General features: G+C 37.4%; 1 protein-coding gene and 2 pseudogenes across 12 annotated transcripts in view; 2 read left to right on the plus strand and 1 right to left on the minus strand.

The window, feature by feature from the left end:
* The window catches only part of CNOT4 (CCR4-NOT transcription complex subunit 4), a 153,013-nt gene that overhangs the window by 98,888 nt on the left and 32,783 nt on the right, over positions 1 to 21,342 (plus strand). For all 12 annotated transcript variants that reach the window (XM_006088316.2, XM_006088318.2, XM_006088317.2 and 9 more), the window contains 2 exons: positions 18,372 to 18,429; positions 20,252 to 20,501. In XM_006088316.2, coding sequence (XP_006088378.1) covers positions 18,372 to 18,429; positions 20,252 to 20,501 — 308 coding nt within the window. The remainder of the gene's footprint in view (positions 1 to 18,371; positions 18,430 to 20,251; positions 20,502 to 21,342) is intronic.
* LOC106697087 lies at positions 4,873 to 7,232 on the plus strand (annotated as a pseudogene).
* On the minus strand, positions 17,792 to 17,936 carry LOC111825934 (annotated as a pseudogene).

Here is a 21,342-nt window from a genome sequence, read left to right on the forward strand (position 1 = left end):
GGGAAAGGGAGTTATTGAAGTATTGTTTGTTGGGGACACAAATATTTATGGTTGTCTAGTCTCAGGAATCACTAAAATCTTATATTCTCTGAGTGAGGAGGCTATCTGATATTCAGAATCTTACTCATCTTAGGCGACAACTTGTTTTTACACAGATCTGTATTGTGTCAATGTTTAAACAAACTGATAGTCTTAAATACCAAGTCTCATTCTGAAATGGTACACTTTGCATCTTTTATTACATTTGGTATGGCCTGTCAGAAAATGGTCTGATTAGTAGAAACAATAATTTTGAGGTTGTACTCTATCCTGAATGTTCCTTAAGTTTGATGAGTTAGGATCTTTGTTTATTTTTTATTTTGGTCTAACTTACATAAAATGAATTCATTTAAAGTAAATAGCTATAATCAATTTAGATATGTTGATTTACTTTTTAAAAAATTTTATTCCAAAGTTAAATTTGCTTAAGTGATGTTTTAAATGTCTGGGTATTACATGTATAGTCCAATGTCTATTTAGGACTCAAATAATGTAAGGGCCATTTTTCAAGTATAGGCAATAACTACATGAATTATTGTCAAAGTCAGTTTCTTCAAAATTATATTTAAATTCTTGAAGTCCTTGTTAAGTTTCTTTGCTTTGATAGTAAAGAGTATTTAAAAATAATTCTTTTTTATACACATACACACACGTACAAGTTTACATAAATATATATAGAAGAAGCCACAGAGTAAAATATAAGGTTACTGTATAATAAACTATGTGAACTCTGTAAATATCAAAGTTAAGAATAAAAGCTAAGTCCAAAAGAATTCTCTCTGGGTTGATAATCTTTGACCCTTTCCATTGATTTTTTTTTTTCTACCTGTATGTTTAATATGAACCATATGCTATTATTTACCTCATTGGTTGCTGACTCTGTAGTCCTTCTTTGAAGAATGGGGTTATTGTAGTAAAAATTTATTTCAGATACTTTTAATCATTGTTCTCATTAAAAGTATCATTTGAACCCAGCCTGTGTGACCCAGTGGTTGAGCGTCAACCCATGAACCTGGAGGTCATGGTTTGATTCCCTGTCAGGACATATGCCTGGGTTGTGGGCTCGATCCCCCATGTGGGATGTGCAGGAGGCAGCCGATCAATGATTCTCTCTCATCATTGTTTGTTTGTTTGTTTGTTTGTTTCTTTCTTTCTTTCTTTCTCTTTCTTTTTTTTTTGTTTCTTTTCTTTTCTTTCTTTCTTTTTGTTAATCCTCACCCGAGGATATTTTTCCATTGATTTTTCGAGAGTGGAAAGGAGGAGGAGAGACAGAGAGAAACATCGATATGAGAGAGACATACTGATTGGTTGTCTCCCGCATGCACCCTGACCAGGGCCGAGGATCAAGCTGCCCCTGACTGAAATTGAACCAAGACCCTTCAGTGCACAGGCTGATGCTCTATTCACTGAGCCAAGCCAGCTAGGGCTCATCATTGATGTTTTTATCTCTCTCTCTCTCTCCCTGTCCCTTCCTTTCTCTGCAGTCAATTTTTTTAAAAGTCATTTGAATTAAAATCATATTCTGGGCTTATAGTACCTAGAGAATTCAGAGCAGAAATTTAAATTTTAGATTATTTCTTTGAGATAACATTTGTTATTTCCTGAATATAATATATAAAAGTAATATATTTTTATTGAAGGAAATTTAAAATATATACAAAGAAGTAAATATTATATGTAATCTCAGTACTTGGACATTTTTCTGAAATTATTTGATGTGTTTTCTAGTAGTATTTTTTCTTCCTGTCAATGTACATAAACACACTCTATAAATTGTTGACCAATCTATTTATATTTCACAATATTTGAATTCATAAATCTGATTTAGAAGACTATATATTAGACAATATAATACTGAATCATCTTAACCATTAGCATGTATATTTCTTTATTTAAGTGATTTGTGTCCCCCAGGAAAGATTTTCTTTTTTGTCTTTTTCCTATTTTATTGTAGTGGACCTCCAACTGAGAATCCCTAGGCTAAAAATTAAGGAACAGTGTTAGAAAGTGGTACTAGCAGGTCCTTGTCCTTATCCTATTCTTTACTTTTATAAGGATATCTTCAATGTATTATGCACTCTTAAGTATGATTTTGACCATTTGTTTGAGATATTTTTAGTCATAATATGAAAATACCTTATTTCTAATTTATTGGACTTTTTTCTTTAGATGGAAGTGAAAATTGGAATTTACCAAATGTCTTTTCAGCATTTATAACAAGTATTTAGCTTTTCTTTAATTTACTTTTTGTGATCAGTTATAAATAGATTTATTAATTATTTTATTGGCTTTGTCTTTATACAGAGTATGGTCAGAGTACATTCATAACTGTTTTAGTAGCAGGAGAGTAGTTTACTAGGAGCCAGCCACAAGTTGTAGAAGGAAGACCAATGAGGATTTATTTAATTGTATTATTTTTTATATATTTCTAATGATTTCATAGAGGAAGGGAGAGGGAAAGAGAGATAGAAACATCAGTGATGAGAGAGAATCATTGGTTTGCTGCCTGCTGCATGCCCCCTTCTGGGGATGGAGCCTGAAACCCTTGGCATGTGCCCTGCCCTGGGAATCAAACTATGACCTCCTGGTTCATAGGTCGATGATCAACCCCTGAGCCAGGACCCAAGGAGGATTTAAAACAGTGTGCTCATTTAATAATTTTGCCCAAAGCTAATGCTACAGAATATCAGCTGGAACATGGTTTTATGTATTGCATAACTACATGATATAGGAATTTTTTTCCTAGGGGTAGAGGAGGAGTTGATTTTTGTTTGTTTAAGTAGGTCCCCAAAATTTATGAAGGGCGGTTGATGTCCTTAGTTAGAATTGTGGCTTGTTTGTTTGTTTTGGCATCTCCTATAGCTTTCTTTCTTTCCATGCTAACCCCTACAAGAGTGTAAGTTTGACTGTCAGTGATGCCAAAGGTCTGCTTTGGTCCCCAGTTCCACATGGCCACCATACAGGGTACAACAGTAGGGATAAATTTGTAGATACGTTTTCTTCTTCCCATAGGGAAGCAGCATAACTCTTTCTATGGTCCTACCCAAGAAAATTCTTTATTTAAGATAAGGTGAGAATTAGACGTTATAGGGAAAAAAAGGAAATTAATGGTTCCTTTCCCTCTTTCTTTGGCATTCCTATATAGTGAGGAGCAGTTTTAGAAGAATTGTTAGAAAGTGGAACCTGGAATCTGGAACCTTACACACTGACACTAAACTTACAATGTAGTTTTTTCTTATTTCTAATTAAGCCAGAGTACAAATATTAAGAGTACTATAGCTACTAATCCCAATTTGTCTTTAGTCCTGTCTCACTTAAATGAACAATAAATTCTACAATGGAATGTGGCATTTTCTTTCTCCCCTCCATATTATGAATTTGAAAGTATATCTGTCAGATTGAGTATTGATTATAGATGTGCTGTTTTTCTATATTAAGTTACTTTGAAATGACAAATATAAACGATGAGATTGGGGAGTGATATCACTACTATACAGTAGTGATATTTAAGGACTGGGTATTTTGTTTTTCGCTTTGGTGCTTAAAATACCTTCATTTAGATTGAGACACTATTTGTTCACCAATTGAAGATTTTGGGGCAACTTAGAAGCCAGCCAAGTTGGCCAAGCAGCTAAAGATTCAAATGGAGGCACAGTTGTGTCAGCCTGCCTGCTTGCAGATAGTTGTGAATTTTGGCTCCTTTACCTATAAAACAAAACATTTTAATTATATATTAATGATCTTTCTAGCTCTAAAATCGAATACATTCAGAGACTTTGAGGAAACTTGATTTGATAGATGTCTTTTCACTGTGTTCCTCTTCACTTCCTTTAGTACAGTGATCATTAGATATCAGGCATCTCAATTTAGACCAATTGAATTAGAATCTCCAGGGACAGAACCTGGAAATACACTTCATATTTTAATTAAATAAATATAAACATATGTATTTGTTTTTTGAAGAGCTTTATAGCACTGAATTTCAACTGCTGGATTAACTGAAAATTATTTGCTCCTGAGAAATCTGAATAATGTTCATCATTATTTCAGAACTATTTTAGGACTAGAACTTAAAAAAAAAAATTAGTGAGATTGTTTGTATCAAAACATGTTTAGGAATTTTGATCTATAGGTATTTAAACACACATCATTACCTTCTGGAAATAAGGTCTTAATTATGTTATGAGACCAAACTATCTATCAAAACTTTTTAGTCCCACTTGAATTCAGTGATTTCAATCAACTGTGTCTTCAGGTGTCTTGATTTCATTTCTCTCAGCACACAACTTGGCAGTATTTGAGAGAACTATAGGTATAGGTAGTCTTCCAGCTCATAGCCTTTTCAAAGTATCAACCTATTTTTGCCTCTCTCATTCTTGAATTTGGTTCAGTTTATATTATCTGCTTTTCTTTGCTTTTATCCAAGAGAACCAAATTAATATGCTTCAACTTTTCAACACCTTTTTTCCCCCTTACTAGGCAACCTCTGCCCCATTGCTTTGTGCAAATGGTTGTTAATCTTTCTTGTTAAAACTGGAATGAACAACAAAAACTTTTGCTTCAAAATGTAAACGATTTTTTCAGTGTGGCAAAAAGAGGTTGATTTAAGAAAGCTTGGACTGAGTGGCAGCCAGTGTTGGTGCATCCGGCTGGGAATGTCTAACTCCGGCGTTCAGTTACCCTTTCAAGTTTGCTATGTGGGGTGGATCAGAGGGTCTGAAGCCAAGACAGGGCTGGAGGCCCTGGTGCTGGAGCTCCCTCTGGAGACTGAAGCTGTGACCAGAGCCTCTAAAGGGAGTGGGAATTGAGTCCCTAGCCAAACTCAGACCCCAAATGGCACAGTGAGAGATTTTGCAGAATCTTGACAGCCCATTTTAGGATCAAAGAGCCTCCTGCTTGTGGACATTTGATAGTTATTTGGCAATCTGGATTGAAGACCAGAACTGGCCAGGAGACTACACTGCACAACGCTAACTCCAAAGCTAACATGCTATTCTTTCACTTCTAATACCAACTGAACTATGAGTATGGCTGCTGTAGCCAGCACCCCGAGTGCTTGCTGCTACAGCACAACTTGTGAAAATTTTATCAGGACATTCAGACCTTTTCCCAGGGTCCTGTCCAATTGGCTGAGATGATCTTTAATTTCTTTAATTCTGATCCAGGCTCAGAGAGCTCAGTCAAGCAAGGAGAACCAGGCCTTGAAGCGCCTATGGAGAGCCGGCAGCATGGCATTGAATCCTGGATCCTGGAATTGAGGGCTTTAAGATGGAAAAGCTGCTGAAATCTATCAGCTAACTGAAAGACCAGCAGGATGTCTTCTGAAAGACGCAGACCCCAGTATGGATGCCCTCTGTCAACCCTTATGGACCAGAGAGCAGCAGCTTCTATGGGATACTCTCAGTGAACTGGACAAAAGGAAGGAGGTTCTGGGTGCTTTTAAAGCACTGCTAGTGCAATTAACTACCCTAATTAAGGAAATGCTACCTAAGTTGGAGGCATAGAAAGTCTAGCTGCAAAATGCCTGTTTTGGAACTCCCTGGACCATGGTTGGAATACCTGGAAAAGTGACTTACAGCTTGAGCAAAGCTGTTGTTTCATCTGCATCAGCTGCTGAAGGAGCTAAAGGGATTAAGTCACCTAGTTAGCTAGCAGGATGACCCTCTGACCAAAGGGATGGACCTACAAAAGGCCCAGGTCACAGAATTGCTACAGTGTCTGCTTCACAAAGCCTTTGTGGTAGAAACCCAGGTCTGTTTGACCTTCACTCCCCATTAATCCCTCAACCTCAAGACTTGGAGGAAGTTTACTGTATGAACAAGGCCGCTGCTGAGATTCAAAGAAGGCAGTGGAGTCACTGAGTACAGAAATCTCCATTGACAAGAGACTGTCATTACAAGGTTTCCAGAAGTTCAGCGTTCTGACTTCAAACCAGAAAATTTTGACAGAGTCAGGGCTTAATTTGGGACTTGGGCTACCTGACTGATTGAGCAACATTCAGGTGATTTGGAAAGGGCAACAATGGGGCGAGGAACTGCATATTATCAATTTCATGGTTGGATACACCTACCAGGGACTGAAGCAGGAGCTGAAAACAGACACCTTCCAGGTGGTATTATTTCTATTTCTAAGATGAACTTACTCTCAATTGCCTGGGCCTCAGTTCTCTGGTTCAGTATGCTCAGCTCAACTCCCCAGAATCAGCACTCCTTTTTCAAGTCCGCCCCCCCCCCCCAAAAAAAAGTCTTCCCAGACTTATCTGGGCCCTACTCTCAGTTGGCAATCTTACTATGTTGGGCAAGCCCTCGACCTGGAGCAGCTAAGTAAGCTGAGGGACAAGCTAATTGGGCAGAACTCTAGGATTGAGTGTACATTGTTGTCCTGGGGTGACTTCATTAAAGCAAGAGAGTCCCCCACCCCCCAGGACATGGCTGGACAAAATTCTAAACCTGGTTACATGACCACCTGACAGATATCTGGAATGATGGACACAACATGGGCTTTGCAAACCAGAGCAAAGAACACCACCTGCTGAAGAGACCATTTCTGGTGCCTACTGTGCTTCAGTGAATCATCAGAAGGGAGAACACCAGAATGATGATAAGGTTCTCATCTACTCTGTGCAGCTCTACACCGAAGAGATACTGCAGTCACTCACACCGACTGAAAGCATCCACCACTGCTCATTGAGGAGAACATAGCTGAGAACCTGCTGTGCTTCCTCTACCTCCAAATCCCCTGGGATGAGGCTTCTGGGTGCTACTAACAGGAGATAGTTTTCTCTAAGAATAGAGGAAATACCCAAAATGCAGGCTCATTGTGGTCTTGAACACGCAGGTGGATGAGCTGCAACAACTACTGGAACTTAAGCTGGAGCCAGAACTGGAATCATTAGAGCTGGAGCTGGGACTAGTACTGGGGCCAGAGCAGCCTGAATTTAGAACCACTGCTTGAGGCAGGGCTAGATCTGGGGCCAGGACTGGAGTCCACACAGTTGTGCATGGTATCACAGAGTGCCAGAGCCAAACCTGAGACTAGAACGAAAGCTGGAGCCTATATCCTGGAGCCAATACCAGGAAATCCTAGGAAACAACTACCATTACTCTAAGACAAGCATGTCAAACTCAAAGGCTAACACGGGCCGAATAAACAAGGTTTAAGTTTACTAGAGGCCCAGTGCCTGAATTTATGCACCAGTGGAGTCCCTTGGCCTGGCCTGCAAGATCGAACCAAAATAAGCTCTCCCACATCTCTTGAGGGGTTCCGGATTGCAAGAGGGTGCAGGCCAGGCTGAGAGACACCCCCCCCCCCCCGCCCCAGTGCATGATAGGGACCGCGGGAGGGCTCCAGAGCTCTTGGGCTGATCAGGGCCAGCCAGCCGGGGAGGGACATGGGAGGTTGGCTAGCCAGGGAGGGACCACTGGGCTCCAGGATGTGTCTGGCCTGTCTCACTCAGTCCTGATTGGCCGGACCCCAGCAGCAAGCTAACCTACCAGTCGGAGTGTCTGCCCCCTGGTGGTCAGTGCACATCATAGCGAGCGGTTAAGTGGCCTTAGCATATCATTAGCATATTACGCTTTGATTGGTTGAATGGTCGACGGGACACTTAGCACATTAGGCTTTTATTATATAGGATGAGGGCCGCAAAAAAAAACAAAAGCTTTAATTTTCATAGAAACATAGGTTTATTTCGATAGAGACATGCTGAATACAAAGGGCTGAAATAAATGAGTAATCATTAACATAGAATAATAGAACATTTTAATAAAAATTAATATTTTTTTCTTGAGCATTAACTTACCAGACACTGCATAACTGCACAACTTAATAAGCGTAACGCAAATAAACCTATTTTTCTTGTTCTCTGAAAGCGAAATATTTCCTGTTGTGCACACCAAACAAGTCAGTCCAAGGCTAATGACTTGGCAATTGGCTGCTAAAATATTTGCTGCTAGTATTAGTGGAGAGAAATGGTGCGCCTGCACGTAAAGCTCGTAAGGGAAATGAATGTAACACTATTATAGTAATCAGTCATTAGCGAACGTAATTCGTTATTAATAATTATGTATAGCAGGATATTGTAAAAATTAAGTTATGAAATTTTTATTAAACGTTTCTTACATACTATTATATTGGCTGGGCCGCAGAAATATTCATTATGGGCTGCATGCAGCCCATGGGCCGCGAATTTGACGTGCTTGCTCTAAGATGTGCTCCTAGTGTAACCTAAAGTGCAAATGAAAGGCCTGTACAGGCACACCTAATTTTATTGTGTTCCACTTTATTGTACTTCACAGGTGTTGTGTTTGTTTGTTTTAAGTTGAAGGCAAGGTCCTCCACCAGCAAACAGATTGACTTGCTTTATTGCAATACTTGCTTTATTATGGTGGTCTGGAACTGAACCTGCAATATCCTTGAGGTGTGCCTGAACAGGTGGCTGTTTCATGCCTGGTATGTTAGAGGAACATCCCTATTCAGAAAGAGGCCTTTATGAGCAGAAGTGGCTAATGAACTTTGTGCTGACCTGGGGAGTGGGGGCCAGGTTGGGAAGAAAAGGAAACTTATAGATTTTTTGTTTTAAATAAAAAAGCCATGTGCAGTTTATCTTAGTGTGTCCAGTCTTCCTTCATCTGATATCAGTGGGACTTGGTAGTTTTTGACCAGTACATTTAATAAAGTAGGTCTCTTTCTTCATTAGTAAATAAATGTAGTGTTTATTAAAGTTTGTTTTCCTTTCTTAACCTTCTTGGCATGATAATGGATGACAGAGGGTAGGTGGATTTTGAATGTAAAACAACAAATTTGTTAATAGATCACAGTTTAAGCAGACACAGAGTTTTGTTGAGGAAGCAAGTTTGACATCTGATGTCAGAGTAATTGTAAGAACTTTGACCTGTTAGGCCTTGGGATATCTACATTCTGTCCAGCCATTACAGATCCAAGGAGTTCATATTTATTAGAATTGGAATTTGTAAATATACTTTTTCTTGGAGTTATATGTACATTTTCAGGGCCCCTCTTATCTTTATTTTCCACTTTTACAATGAGCTTCTTAATTATTCTTAAAATAAATTGAGGAATATACTAAAACTCAGTAGAACATAAGCTTACTGATATTTTGCCCCATCCTAATTTTTCAGCAGTTGTCTTTGGATTGATGACAGTTATCTATAAATTTTTAAGCATCTTTGATAAAACTTTCCCAGGTAAAGAATATAAAATCTGCTTATAAAACTGCAGCTGGCATGGTGGATAAGATGCTATAAGTTATTCTAATTAGCTGTAATTCATAAGCCTTCTTAGATTTATTCTGAATGCAATATTTTCATATATTGCCCTTGACATTAACAAGTCTGCCCTCAACTATATTGAAAATTATTTAGTGCTCTTTGTTAGTGATGGTTGGAAAGGTGAAGCAAGATTCTTTCTTTGTAATGTCTTGCTTTCATCTTTTCATGTCTATTACTGTTGCTTCCTCTCAACTTTAGCCCTTATTCCTATATTATAAGAATAGTGCAAGTTTGGGGAAGATGGCAGAGGAGGTAGCAACAAGAATCTGTCTGATGTAACTATTTTGGAACTTTGAAGTCTGTTAATGTTTTGCAACTTCAGGAAAAGACTTGGTAGTTAATTTTGGTTAATTTCAGCTCTTAGCACAGTAGCAGCCTGACAGGCAGCTCTGCACATTTTTCTGTAGCACTTTGAACATAGCTTGAGGGAACCAGGGTGGGCAAAAAGGACCCTGTTCCCCAAATTTTGAGGTTCTCTTCTCTGACTGCTGAATATTGCTTCTGATCACAGAGGTGCGGACAAAGAGTCAGGCAACCATTGTTGCTCCTCCCCCATTCTTACAACCTCCTCTCCCACTGGCTAAAGTGATTTCCCAGGGAATTTATGGGACTAATTGCCCCTCCCCTACCCCTCTTAAAATTTTCTTTTTTTTCCCCTTTTGGGAGCCAGACATTAAAGACTAGGACATTAAAGAACAACTGCATATGGGGGAAATTAGAAAATGACTCTATGTTCAGGGAAAGCTCAGAAAGGACCTGAGAAGATCTTATGTTTACACTTAAGGCTGATCCTCAGCACAGAGACAGCCTACAACAATAAAAAACAAACAAACAAAAATCCAATAACCAGAAAGCAAACATTGGAGAAGGGGAAGAATCTGATTTCCAAAGGGGCCATATTACTAGATTTAAATTGCCAGTGTTCAACAACAACAAATCACAAGTCATATAAAGAAACAGAAAAATATTGCCTATTCAAAAGAAAAAAAATCAACAGAAAGTGTTTCTGAAAAAGAATAACAGATACACTAGACCAAGACTTTAAAACACCTCTCTTAAAGAACTAAATGAAGATGTGAAGAAAGGCAAGAAAATGATGTATGAACAAAATGGAAATATCAATAAAGAGGCAGAAAACCTAAAAAGAAATTCTAGAGCTGAAAAATACAATAATTGAAATGAAAAATTCACTAAAAGAGCCAAAGGCAGATTAGAACAGGCAGAAAAAAGAATTAGCAAACTTGAAGATAGGAAAATGGATATTATCGAGTCTAAGGAACACAGAGATTGAAGAAAAGTGAAGAGAGCCTAAGGGACCTGTGGGACATCCTCAAGCTGACCAGCATACACATTCTCAGAGTTTCAGAATGAGAAAAGAAAAAGGTGCTTTTTGAAGAAAAAGTTGCTGGAAACTTCCCAGATTTGATGAAAGGCATGTATATGAATATCCAAGAAGCTTAATGAATTCTAAGATGAACTGAGAGAGATGCACACTGAGACAAATAATAATCAAACTTTAAAAAGCCAAAGACAAGGACAGAATCTTGAAAGCAGAAGAGAAGCAAGTCATCACATAGATATGATCCTCAATAAGATTATTAGCAGATTTCTTATAAAAAACTTTGGAGGCCAGAAAACAATGGGCCAATATATTTAAAGTGCTAAAAGAGAAAAAAATAAACTCTATCAACCTCAAGAATCCTATATCCAGCAAAACTGTCCCCATAGAATGAGGGAGAAATTAATACCTTCTCAGCTATACAAAAGCTGAGAGGATTTGTAACCTATAGACTTTGCAACAAATGCTTAAGGGAGTCCTACAAGGTGAAATGAAAAGACACTAGACCCGTGGTCGGCAAACCGCAGCTCGCGAGCCACATGCGGCTCTTTGGCCCCTTCAGTGTGGCTCTTCCACAAAATACCATGTGCGGGCGCACACGTACAGTGCGATTGAAACTTTGTGGCCCATGCACAGAAGTCGGTATTTTGTGGAAGAGCCACACTGAAAGGGCCAAAGAGCCGCATGTGGCTCATGAGCCACGGTTTGAGCCACGGTTTGCCGAGCCACAGTTTGCCGACCATTGCACTAGACAATAACTCAAAGTCTTAAGGAGAAAGAAAGATCGCAATACAGGTAAATAAGTGGGCAGTTATAAAAGCTAGTATTATTGTAACAATGGTTTGTAACTATACTTTTTATTTCTTACATGATTTAAGATATCCCCCCAAGGGGTCCCAGATTGTGAGAGGGCGCAGGCCAGGCCGAGGGACCCCACTGGTGCACAATCGGGGCCAGGGAGGGACACGGGAGGGCTCCAGGGTGTGTCTGGCCCATCTTACTCAGTCCTGATCGGCCAGATCCCAGCAGCAAGCTAACCTACTGGTCAGAGTGTCTGCCCTCTGGTGGTCAGTGCACATCATAGTGAGCCGTTGAGCGGCCTTAGCATACCATTAACATATTATGCTTTGATTGGTTGAATGGCCAACTGGATGACCAGACACTTAGCATATTAGGCTTTTATTATATAGGATAAAAGTTTCAAAACAGCAAGAAGAAAAAACATTAAGCACCTAATACCAGGAAAACAGAATTAAAGGGATGAATAGTTCAGTAGTGATAGTTGGAGACTTCAGTATCCCACTCACAATAATGGATAGAACAGCCAAACACAAGATAGATAAAGTTAGCTATATCTAATAGACATATACATAACATTGTACCCCAAAAATAGAGTACGCATTCTTCTCAAGTGGACAGGGATATTTCTCAGGTTAGAGCATATGTTAGGTCACAATTAAGTCTCAGTAGATTTTTAAAGATAGGTATCATACCAGGTATTTTTTCTGACCATACCGGATAAAGTTAGAAACCATTAACAAAAGGGAATCTGGAAAATTGAAAAAATTGGAAATTAAACAACACTTTAAAACAACTAATGTATCAAAGAAATCACAAGGGAAATTAGAAAATACTTAGAGACAAATGAAAAAGAAAATACAACAAATCAAAGCTTATGGGAAACAGCAAAAGTGGTGCTAAGGAGGAAATTTATGGCTATACAGTAGTCCTTTCATATATACAGTGGATAAGTTTCAAGGCCCCCAGTGGATGCCTGGAACTGGCGATAGTACTTAACCCTATATATACAATGTTTTTTCCTGTACATACATACCTATGGTAAAGTTTAATTTATAAATTAGGAACAGTAAGATACTAACAGCAATAAAATAAACTAACAATAAAATAGGGCATTTATAACAACATCTATAATAATAAAAGCATAATATCCTTCCAGACAAAGCCGGGGCTGTGAGGGAAGCCCAGGTCCCTGGTGCCGGCAGCTGGGGGAAGGAAGGCCTACTCTTGCTCAAATTTCGTGCTTTGGGCCTCTAGTACGGTAATAAAAGTTATGTAAATGTGGCATTATTTTTTTCTGTTTTAGCAGCTTTGTTGCTATGTTTTTTAATGCAATAAAGTAAACATTCCAATCTCATAAAAGTCTTAAGTTTTAGCAAAGCTATTTTTCTTTATAAGCAAGAGGCCTAGCCGAAACCGGTTTGGCTCAGTGGCTAGAGCGTCAGCCTGCGGACTGAAAGGTCCCGGGTTCGATTCCGGTCAAGGGCATGTACCTGGGTTGCGGGCACATCCCCAGTGGGAGATGTGCAGGAGGCAGCTAATCGATGTTTCTCTCCCATCGATGTTTCTAACTCTCTATCTCTCTCCCTTCCTCTCTGTAAAAACTCAATAAAATATATTAAAAAAAAAAAAAGAGGCCTAGATTTTTAAATAAGCAGCAAGTTCCATACTACAGCAGCACACAGATAACTCCCAGAGCAATTCATTGACCTGACAATAGGAAATAATGACATATTATCAGAATCCACGTGGACAGTATCACTTTGTCAAGAAGCATTAGGCTTCCTTTTTAAGTAAGATTTTACTTTGCTATTTCTAGAGAGATTGAGAGCATTCTATATCAATAAAATGCAAACATGCTTTTTTATTCATTTGACATGATCACACCTACATGCTGAAAAGAAAGCAAAGAGATTGGGGGCAGGGCTCAGATTCATAAGTTTTTTTATATTCACAATTTTACTTTAAGGCATCATGTGGCATTATTAAATAAAGTAAGAGTTACTTGAACACAAGCACTGTGATACTATGACAGTCAATCTGATAACTGAGAAGCCTACTAAGTGAATAATGGGCAGGTGATGTGTACAGCATGATGCACTGGAGAAAGGGCTGATTTATGTCCCATGTGGGGTGGAGCAGGGACATAAATTAAACTACTCAGAACGGTGCACAATTTAAAACTTATGAAATGTTTATTTCAGGAACTTTTCATTTAATATTTTCGGACCTTAGTTGACCTCAGGTAACTGAAACTACAGAAAACAAAATTGTGGATAAGGGGGGACTATTGTAAATGTTTACATAAAAAGACAAGAAAGGTTCCAAGTCAGCAATCTAACTTTATAACACCAACAACAAAAAACAGGCTAAACCCAAAGCTAGGAGAGGAAGGCAATAATAAAGATTGGAGCAGAGATAAAATAGAGAAAATCAATGAAACTAAAAGTTGATTCTTTGAGATCAACAAAATTGACAAACTGTTAGGTAGATGGACTATAAAAAAGGAGAAAAGGTTCAAATTACTAAAATCAGAAATAGAAGTAGGGACATTACTACAGATTCTACAGAAATAAAAAAGGCGTTGTAAGAGAATACTGTGGACAATTGTATGCCAACAAATTGAATAACAGATGAAATGGACATACCTAGAAATAAAATCTACGAAGATAAAAAAAGGGGAAGAAATAGAAAATATTAATAGATACATAACCACTACTAAGGAGATTGAATTAGTAATTTAAAAAAGCTGTCTACAGATTCAGTACAGTCCATATCAAAATTCCAAATAGAAGAACCCATTCTAAAATCCATATGGAATCTCAAAATATCCCAAATAGCCAAATAATCTTAAAAAAAGAAGAAAACTGGTGAACCCAGTTTTTTATTTCAAAACTTACTACAAAGCTACAGTAATCAAAGCAATGTTATTGACTAAAGCAGACATATAGACCAGTGGAATAGAGAATCCAGAAATTAACTCACATATAGGGTCAGATGATTTTTGACAAGGGTGCCAAGACCATTCATTGGGGCAAGGACAGTCTTTTCAAGAAATGGTGCTGGGAAAACTGGATATCCACAAGCAAAAGAATGAAGTTGAACCCTTACTTAACACCTTATTCAAAAATTGCTTCAAAATGGGTCAGTGACCTAAACATAAGAACTAAAACAATAATAGGACTTCACGACATTTATTTAGCTTCATGACATTGGATTTGGCAATGACTTCTTGGGTCTGGCATCAAAGGCACAGATAAAAGAAAAAAAATAGACAAATTGGACTTCATTGAAATTTTAAAATTTTGTGAATCAAATGACACTATCCACAGTAAAAGACAACCCTCAAAATAGAAGAAAATATTAGTAAATGATATATCTAAATCACTAATAACAAGAATATATAGAGGACTCCTAAAACTCAACAACAAAAATTAGAAAACCTGATTCAAAAATGGGCAAAGGACATGAATAGACATCTCTCCAAAGAAGATAAACAAATGGTCAATTAGTCATGAAAAAAAGCAGAGAATAGGTGTTTGAAAGGATATGGGGAAATTGGAACCCTGGTGTACTATTGGTAGGAATATAAAATGGTACTGCTATTGTGGAAAACTATATGGAAGTTCTTCAAAAAATTAAACAGAATTACGGGATGATTCATCAGTTTCACTTTTGGGTATATTCCTAAAAGAATTGAGAGCAGCATCTCAAAGAGATATTCGTACACTTATGTCATAACAGCATTACTCCCAATGGTTTAAATGTGGAAGCAACAAGTGTCCATGGACAGATCAATGGACAAGCAGAATATGGTATATACATACAATGTATTATTATTCAGCCTTAAGAAGGAAGGACATTCTTCAATATATTACAACATGGATGAACTTTGAGCACATTATTGTCACAAAAAGACAAATCCTCTATGATTCCACTTATACATGGTATTTAGTGTAGTCAGAATCATACAGAAAGAATATGGTGGATGCTGGGGGGAATAGGAAAATTGGTGAGTTATTGTTTAGTGGGTACAGAATTTCAGGTTTTACAAGATGAAGAGTTATGGGAATGGTTGGTAGTATTAACAACAGTGTGAATGTATTTAGTAACACTGAACTGTGCACTTAAAAATATTTAACATGGTAAGTTTTATGTTGTGTATTTTACCACATAAAATTTAATAAATACATTGCAGATTTATCTCAGTTTATGTGTATTACGTTCATCTGTTCTTCATGTTACCACCAAATTTATCTTTCTAAAACACTGCTTTATTTTTTATCATTTCTGTGCTCCAATTTCCATTGGCCTCTAGTGTCTGGCCTCTGTCCATCTTTGTATCCTTACCTCCCATTGTTAAAATCATCCTACATTAACTAAACTAATTACTTAACTTTCTCCCAGCTCTATCTGCAACCTTTTGATTCTGGACAGACTTGTAATTCCTACCTTTAATACTATTTTTTCCCCTTTTCAATGGCTTACTTAAATTTGAACTCCCCTAGGAAATGTTCTCTGAATGTCCCACTTGCAGTGGGTTCACTTCTAAAGACCTATAGCATCTATTGATGAAACAATTCATTTAACAGTTGGCGCTGGCGGATATTTGTTTTTGTGCACTTGTCTTATTGCCACAAATATCTCTAACTTAATGGATTCAGAACTATATCTTACAATTATTTGTAAATACCCACTTGACTTAATAACAGGAATTGATTTATTGACATTTTATGGATAATAAGAAGTAAAGATGCTCTTCACGTAAATTTCAGACCTCTATCTGTCAAATTCTAGAGCATTGGGCAGTGTTTCTTCAGAAGGTACTCTTGGTATTCAGGCTGAGTACTAGCCCTTGTTTAATTTTTTAGAGTAATTAAATGTGGTACTAGTAAATTGTCTGTAAGGTGACTTTGTATGTATTTTCAGGCAATAAAATAGTTTTGAGAAATGTGGAATCTTAATGTTTTTTTTTACTGTAGTATGTCAGAAATAAGTTTTTGTATTTGAACAAAATAATCTTTTGTTCATGTGCTGGGATTAAATAAAGTTAGTTGTAGAAATGGCTTGCTAGTTCTGTGTCAAACTGTGTCAGTGTTGTAATGCTTATACCAGTTTTGGTTTTAAGTCAGAGGAGTTCAGATGGACTTGAAGTTAGCAATTCTAAATTACTTTACTATGGTACTGAATTTTCTCTGGAAGTCAAGTTTTAATGTGTTGTTGTTTTTTTTCTTTTAACAGTTGATTGTTAGCACTTGGAGTGCGGGTGAATTTCCCGCCAAAATATAAGATGGCTCTGTCTTTTGGTTTTGTTCCATCCACCAAAAGGGTGGATTACAAACAAATATTTGGTAATACGCAGTTACAATCGGCCCGAGTTTACACGTTTCCCGCACTCCACCGCAAATCTATATGAACCGAGTTAAAGACGGCTCCCGCGGAGTACGCGCAATTCACGCGAGCCGACTTAACTCGTTTCCCGCACTCCAAGTGTTAACACAAAGGTTTGTTTCTATTAGTGTCGTGTGTGTGTGTGTGTGTGTGTGTGTGTGTGTGTGTATGTGTGTATGTGTACATGCATATGCCTTCTGTAGGGTTATGATTAGAATACTGAAGTGTTAAATTTTTTCTTCTGAACCCAAAAAAGATAAATGCTCATATATATTACTAGAGGCCCAATGCACAAAATTTGTGCAAGGGGCTCGGCCCTCGCAGCCCCAGCTTTGTCTGTAAGGTTGTCCGGACAGTCGTTCCACAGTTCGGCTGATTTGCATATTATGCTTTTATTATTATAGATTAGCTACAACTGTGCCAGGCCCCATTTTAAGTGCTTCTCATGTTTTATTTTTTCAACAGCTCATATGTACTCATTAAGACTCACTTTTCAGGCAAGAAACAGGCAGGTTAAATGCACCTAAGACCACACTGACAGTTAAGTGGCAGAGACAGGATTTGAACACATTCTGGCTCCTGAGCATACATGATTCACAGTAACTGTCCTCTGAAACATTTTCAATATTACCATACTAGACCACCACCCAACTTTCTGAAAGTCAGTAGTGACCCACTTATTATACTCGATCTCATAGCATTCAGTTTTATGTGCAGAATGACATATATCCATGTCCTATTGCAAAACTGCCACATAAACTGTTAGGTGACATGTTTACTCTACTTACTGTTATCTAGAAGTTACTAGAGTAATCACATCTCCAAAAACATTTTAAAACTATATCCCTTCCCAAGCCTCAGTTAATATTAATCTACTTATTATGAGACCAATGTTTCTGACCTTTTCCCCCTCTAAGACCTAGGAATTATAATTTTATGTTCCTCAGGCATGAAACAGCTCGGGCCACTAACACAGGCATCAAGCGAGGATGAACTAAGGACTATATATCTGCTTTGTCCCTGATTGATATAAGAGCAACACCACCAATCAGGTGTCTCCTTGCCCACTGCCAAGGGGTTGAAGTATTAAATCCACTGCTCTTAAGAACCTATAGAGAACATTCTAATAACTTTTATGCCCCCTGTCAAAAACACCTAGAAAAATGGGTATTATTTCAAGAAATTTAATGGGGAATGTGTTAATTACATGCACAAAACTAAATAGTTTATTAGACTTTTAACCTATTACTTGGAGTAGTATTCATTTTAAGTAGTACTTTTTAAAATAAGCTATTGTTTTTGGAGAATCTTATTAGAATGTAAGTTGCTCAGTGGTAGGAATTTTATCTTATACTGTGTATTGTTAATATCAAACTAATATCTTACATCATGCTTCAGTAAGTATTACTAGAGGGTAAGATGCCTATTTTTCTGGCTTTTAGAAAGTCTGTTTTTATGGTGAGAGAATGATTTTACTTTGATTTGATTTGATTTGATTTGTTTTCTTTTTACAGCCCCATTGACAAACCTTCAGATTCTCTCAGTATAGGGAATGGTGATAATTCCCAGCAGGTAAGATTTTGATATTGTATCCTTCCATATATCTGTTCTCCCCCCTAAAACAGGGCATTCTGTGTAAGTGAATTTCTAGATAGTGAAAAATACTTTAAATTTTAAACAATTTAAAAACACTTTTAGTGGACAACCTTGCTAAATGTATTATAATTAGCCTTCTTTTTTCTCTACAGAATCTATAGAGCATAATTTAACCCTTTCATAATGTGTTCAGAATTATCATTATGAACACGTTATAATACTGTGTCCTTAGAATCTGCTATTATTGGTCTTCTTGACTCTACATGAAATGGTCCCAGACTATGCCTTCTACATTCTTGATTTTAAGCATTGTTTCTATGACATATGCTCCCTTGTCCCTTGCTGTCAACTTTATTTTCTATTTCTCTCATGTACTTGCTCCAGAATTTTTCCCTTCCTCCAAATGACTGAGATTTGAAATGATAAACCAAATAAATTCAGAGTTACCTCATAGTGAAACTGAATGAGGTCCTGATCTTTAGAGCATGCTTTGTATCATCTTGTCTAGTTGCTAGTGTTTCACTGGTTAGGTTTCTTTTCTTTCTTTCTTTTTTTTTTTTTAATTGCTTTTAGAGATGACGGGAGAGGGAGAGATAGAAACATCAATGATGAGAGAGAATCACTGATCGGCTGCCTCCTGCACACCCCACACTGGGGATCGAACCCACAACCCGGGCATGTGCCCTGACCAGGAATCAAACCGTGACCTCCAGTTTCATAGGTCAGTGCTCAACCACTGAGCCACACCAGCTGGGCACTGGTTAAGTTTCTGTACACTTTCTTACATTGGTAAAAATAAAATGTAGTTCTGATCTCTTCCATAGTGTTTGTGAGAAACGTAGAGATCTGAAATACACTGCTTTTCCAAAATTTTTGCCTACAAATTCCATAAAAGAATTTGAATATCTGTATGTCCTCTTGTGTATTTTAGGTTAACATTTAAGATTTGTTTAATAATAAGTTTTAAAAATTACAAAGGAAATATTGATACTTTAATTTGATCAAAGCAACTTATGTAAGTATAGATTTTGATAAAAATTAGTTATAAAACAAAATTATATTGGAAATTCATCTCTTATTGAGATAGATAGGGACATTTTAAAATTAGTTTTATGTACCTGTCATGCATATTACCTTTCGGTTTAAGTTTCAGCAGCAATCCAGTCATGTTTTCATTTTTCTAAATGTTAAGTGCTAAGATATCTTGTTCGTATAAATGAGAGATGGAACAAACAGTATTATATCATTATCACTCAATTTTTTTTTAACTCCTGAGTTGAATACCTAAAAATCATTTAAAGATTTATTATAAAAATTATTTTTAATGATGTATTTGGAAATAACTTGATTAGATCTTCTAATATTTGTTCAAAACTTAGTGCATTGGGAATCACCTAGTTTGCAAAAGAATCCAGTCATTAGAGTCCATCACTTTCTCATCACCAACCTGAATATTTCTAATAAATTTTGGTTTGATTCCCAGAAAGTTTTTAGTTAGACAAAATATTTAGGTAGGTCCCAGAGAGTGAAAAATATTCTTTTCTATGTAAAGTGAGAGAAGTTAGGTTGTAAAACGAGAGGAGACTGGTTTAGTCTTTTCAGGAGGGTCAGTTTTAGAGAAGACTGTTTATATAAGTTGATGGATTTTTTTGAAAATATGTGCTCTCATAAAAGAAGTTAAGTACCCCAGTTTGAAGATGACTATTCTAATACCTTTTGTTGCAAGTCATTTTAATCGTGGCTTATTAAAATGTATAAACTTATATTAATTATTCTTTTCTTTTCCTATTTCATTTAGATATCTAACAGTGATACACCTTCACCGCCACCTGGTTTATCAAAATCTAACCCAGTCATCCCCATCAGTTCATCCAATCACAGTGCACGCTCTCCTTTTGAAGGGGCAGTAACTGAGTCACAGTCGTTATTCTCAGATAACTTTCGCCATCCCAACCCTATTCCAAGTGGGCTTCCTCCTTTCCCCAGCTCCCCACAGACATCTAGTGACTGGCCTACAGCACCAGAGCCACAGAGCCTCTTCACATCAGGTATATAACAGCTCCATTGTATGTTAATAATTATACTCAGACTACAATGAGACCCTGGTTTGATGGGTTTTTATCCTTTTTCTCTCCATTTCCTTTTTCATAAAAATGTACACATTTAAAAATATAAACTGCATGGAATTGGATGGTTAGATAAGTTGTTTTATGACCTGGAACTTAGTTCTATGTTAACAGAGAGATTTCTCCAGAAATCAAAGGTTAGATCATTTTTTCCAATTGTAAAACACATATTCCTCTAGACCAGCGGTTCTCAACCTGTGGGTCGAGACCCCTTTGGGGGTCGAACGACCCTTTCACAGGGGTCGCCTAAGACCATCGGAAAACATATATAATTACATATTGTTTTTGTGATTAATCACTCTGCTTTAATTATGTTCAATTTGTAACGATGAAATTGGGGGTCACCACAACATGAGGAACCGTATTAAAGGGTCACGGCATTAGGAAGGTTGAGAACCACTGCTCTAGACAGTATTAAGGGCTTACATTTTATTTTCTTTTTCTTTTTTTTATTTTTAAATATATTTTATTGATTTTTTACAGAGAGGAAGGGAGAGAGATAGAGAGTTAGAAACATCGATCAGCTGCCTCCTGCACATCTCCTACTGGGGATGTGCCCGCAACCCAGGTACATGCCCTTGACCGGAATCGAACCCGGGACCCCTCAGTCCGCAGGCCGACGCCCTATCCACTGAGCCAAACCGGTTTCGGCTTATTTTCTTTTAATTCTTTTCTTTTTTATTAATCCTCACCCAAAAATACTTTTCCATTGAGAGAGAGAGAAACATCGATGTGAGAGAGACACGTTGATTGGTTGCCTCCT

Source organism: Myotis lucifugus, unplaced genomic scaffold (assembly GCF_000147115.1).
Source record: "Myotis lucifugus unplaced genomic scaffold, Myoluc2.0 scaffold_46, whole genome shotgun sequence".
Taxonomy (NCBI): Eukaryota; Metazoa; Chordata; class Mammalia; order Chiroptera; family Vespertilionidae; genus Myotis; species Myotis lucifugus.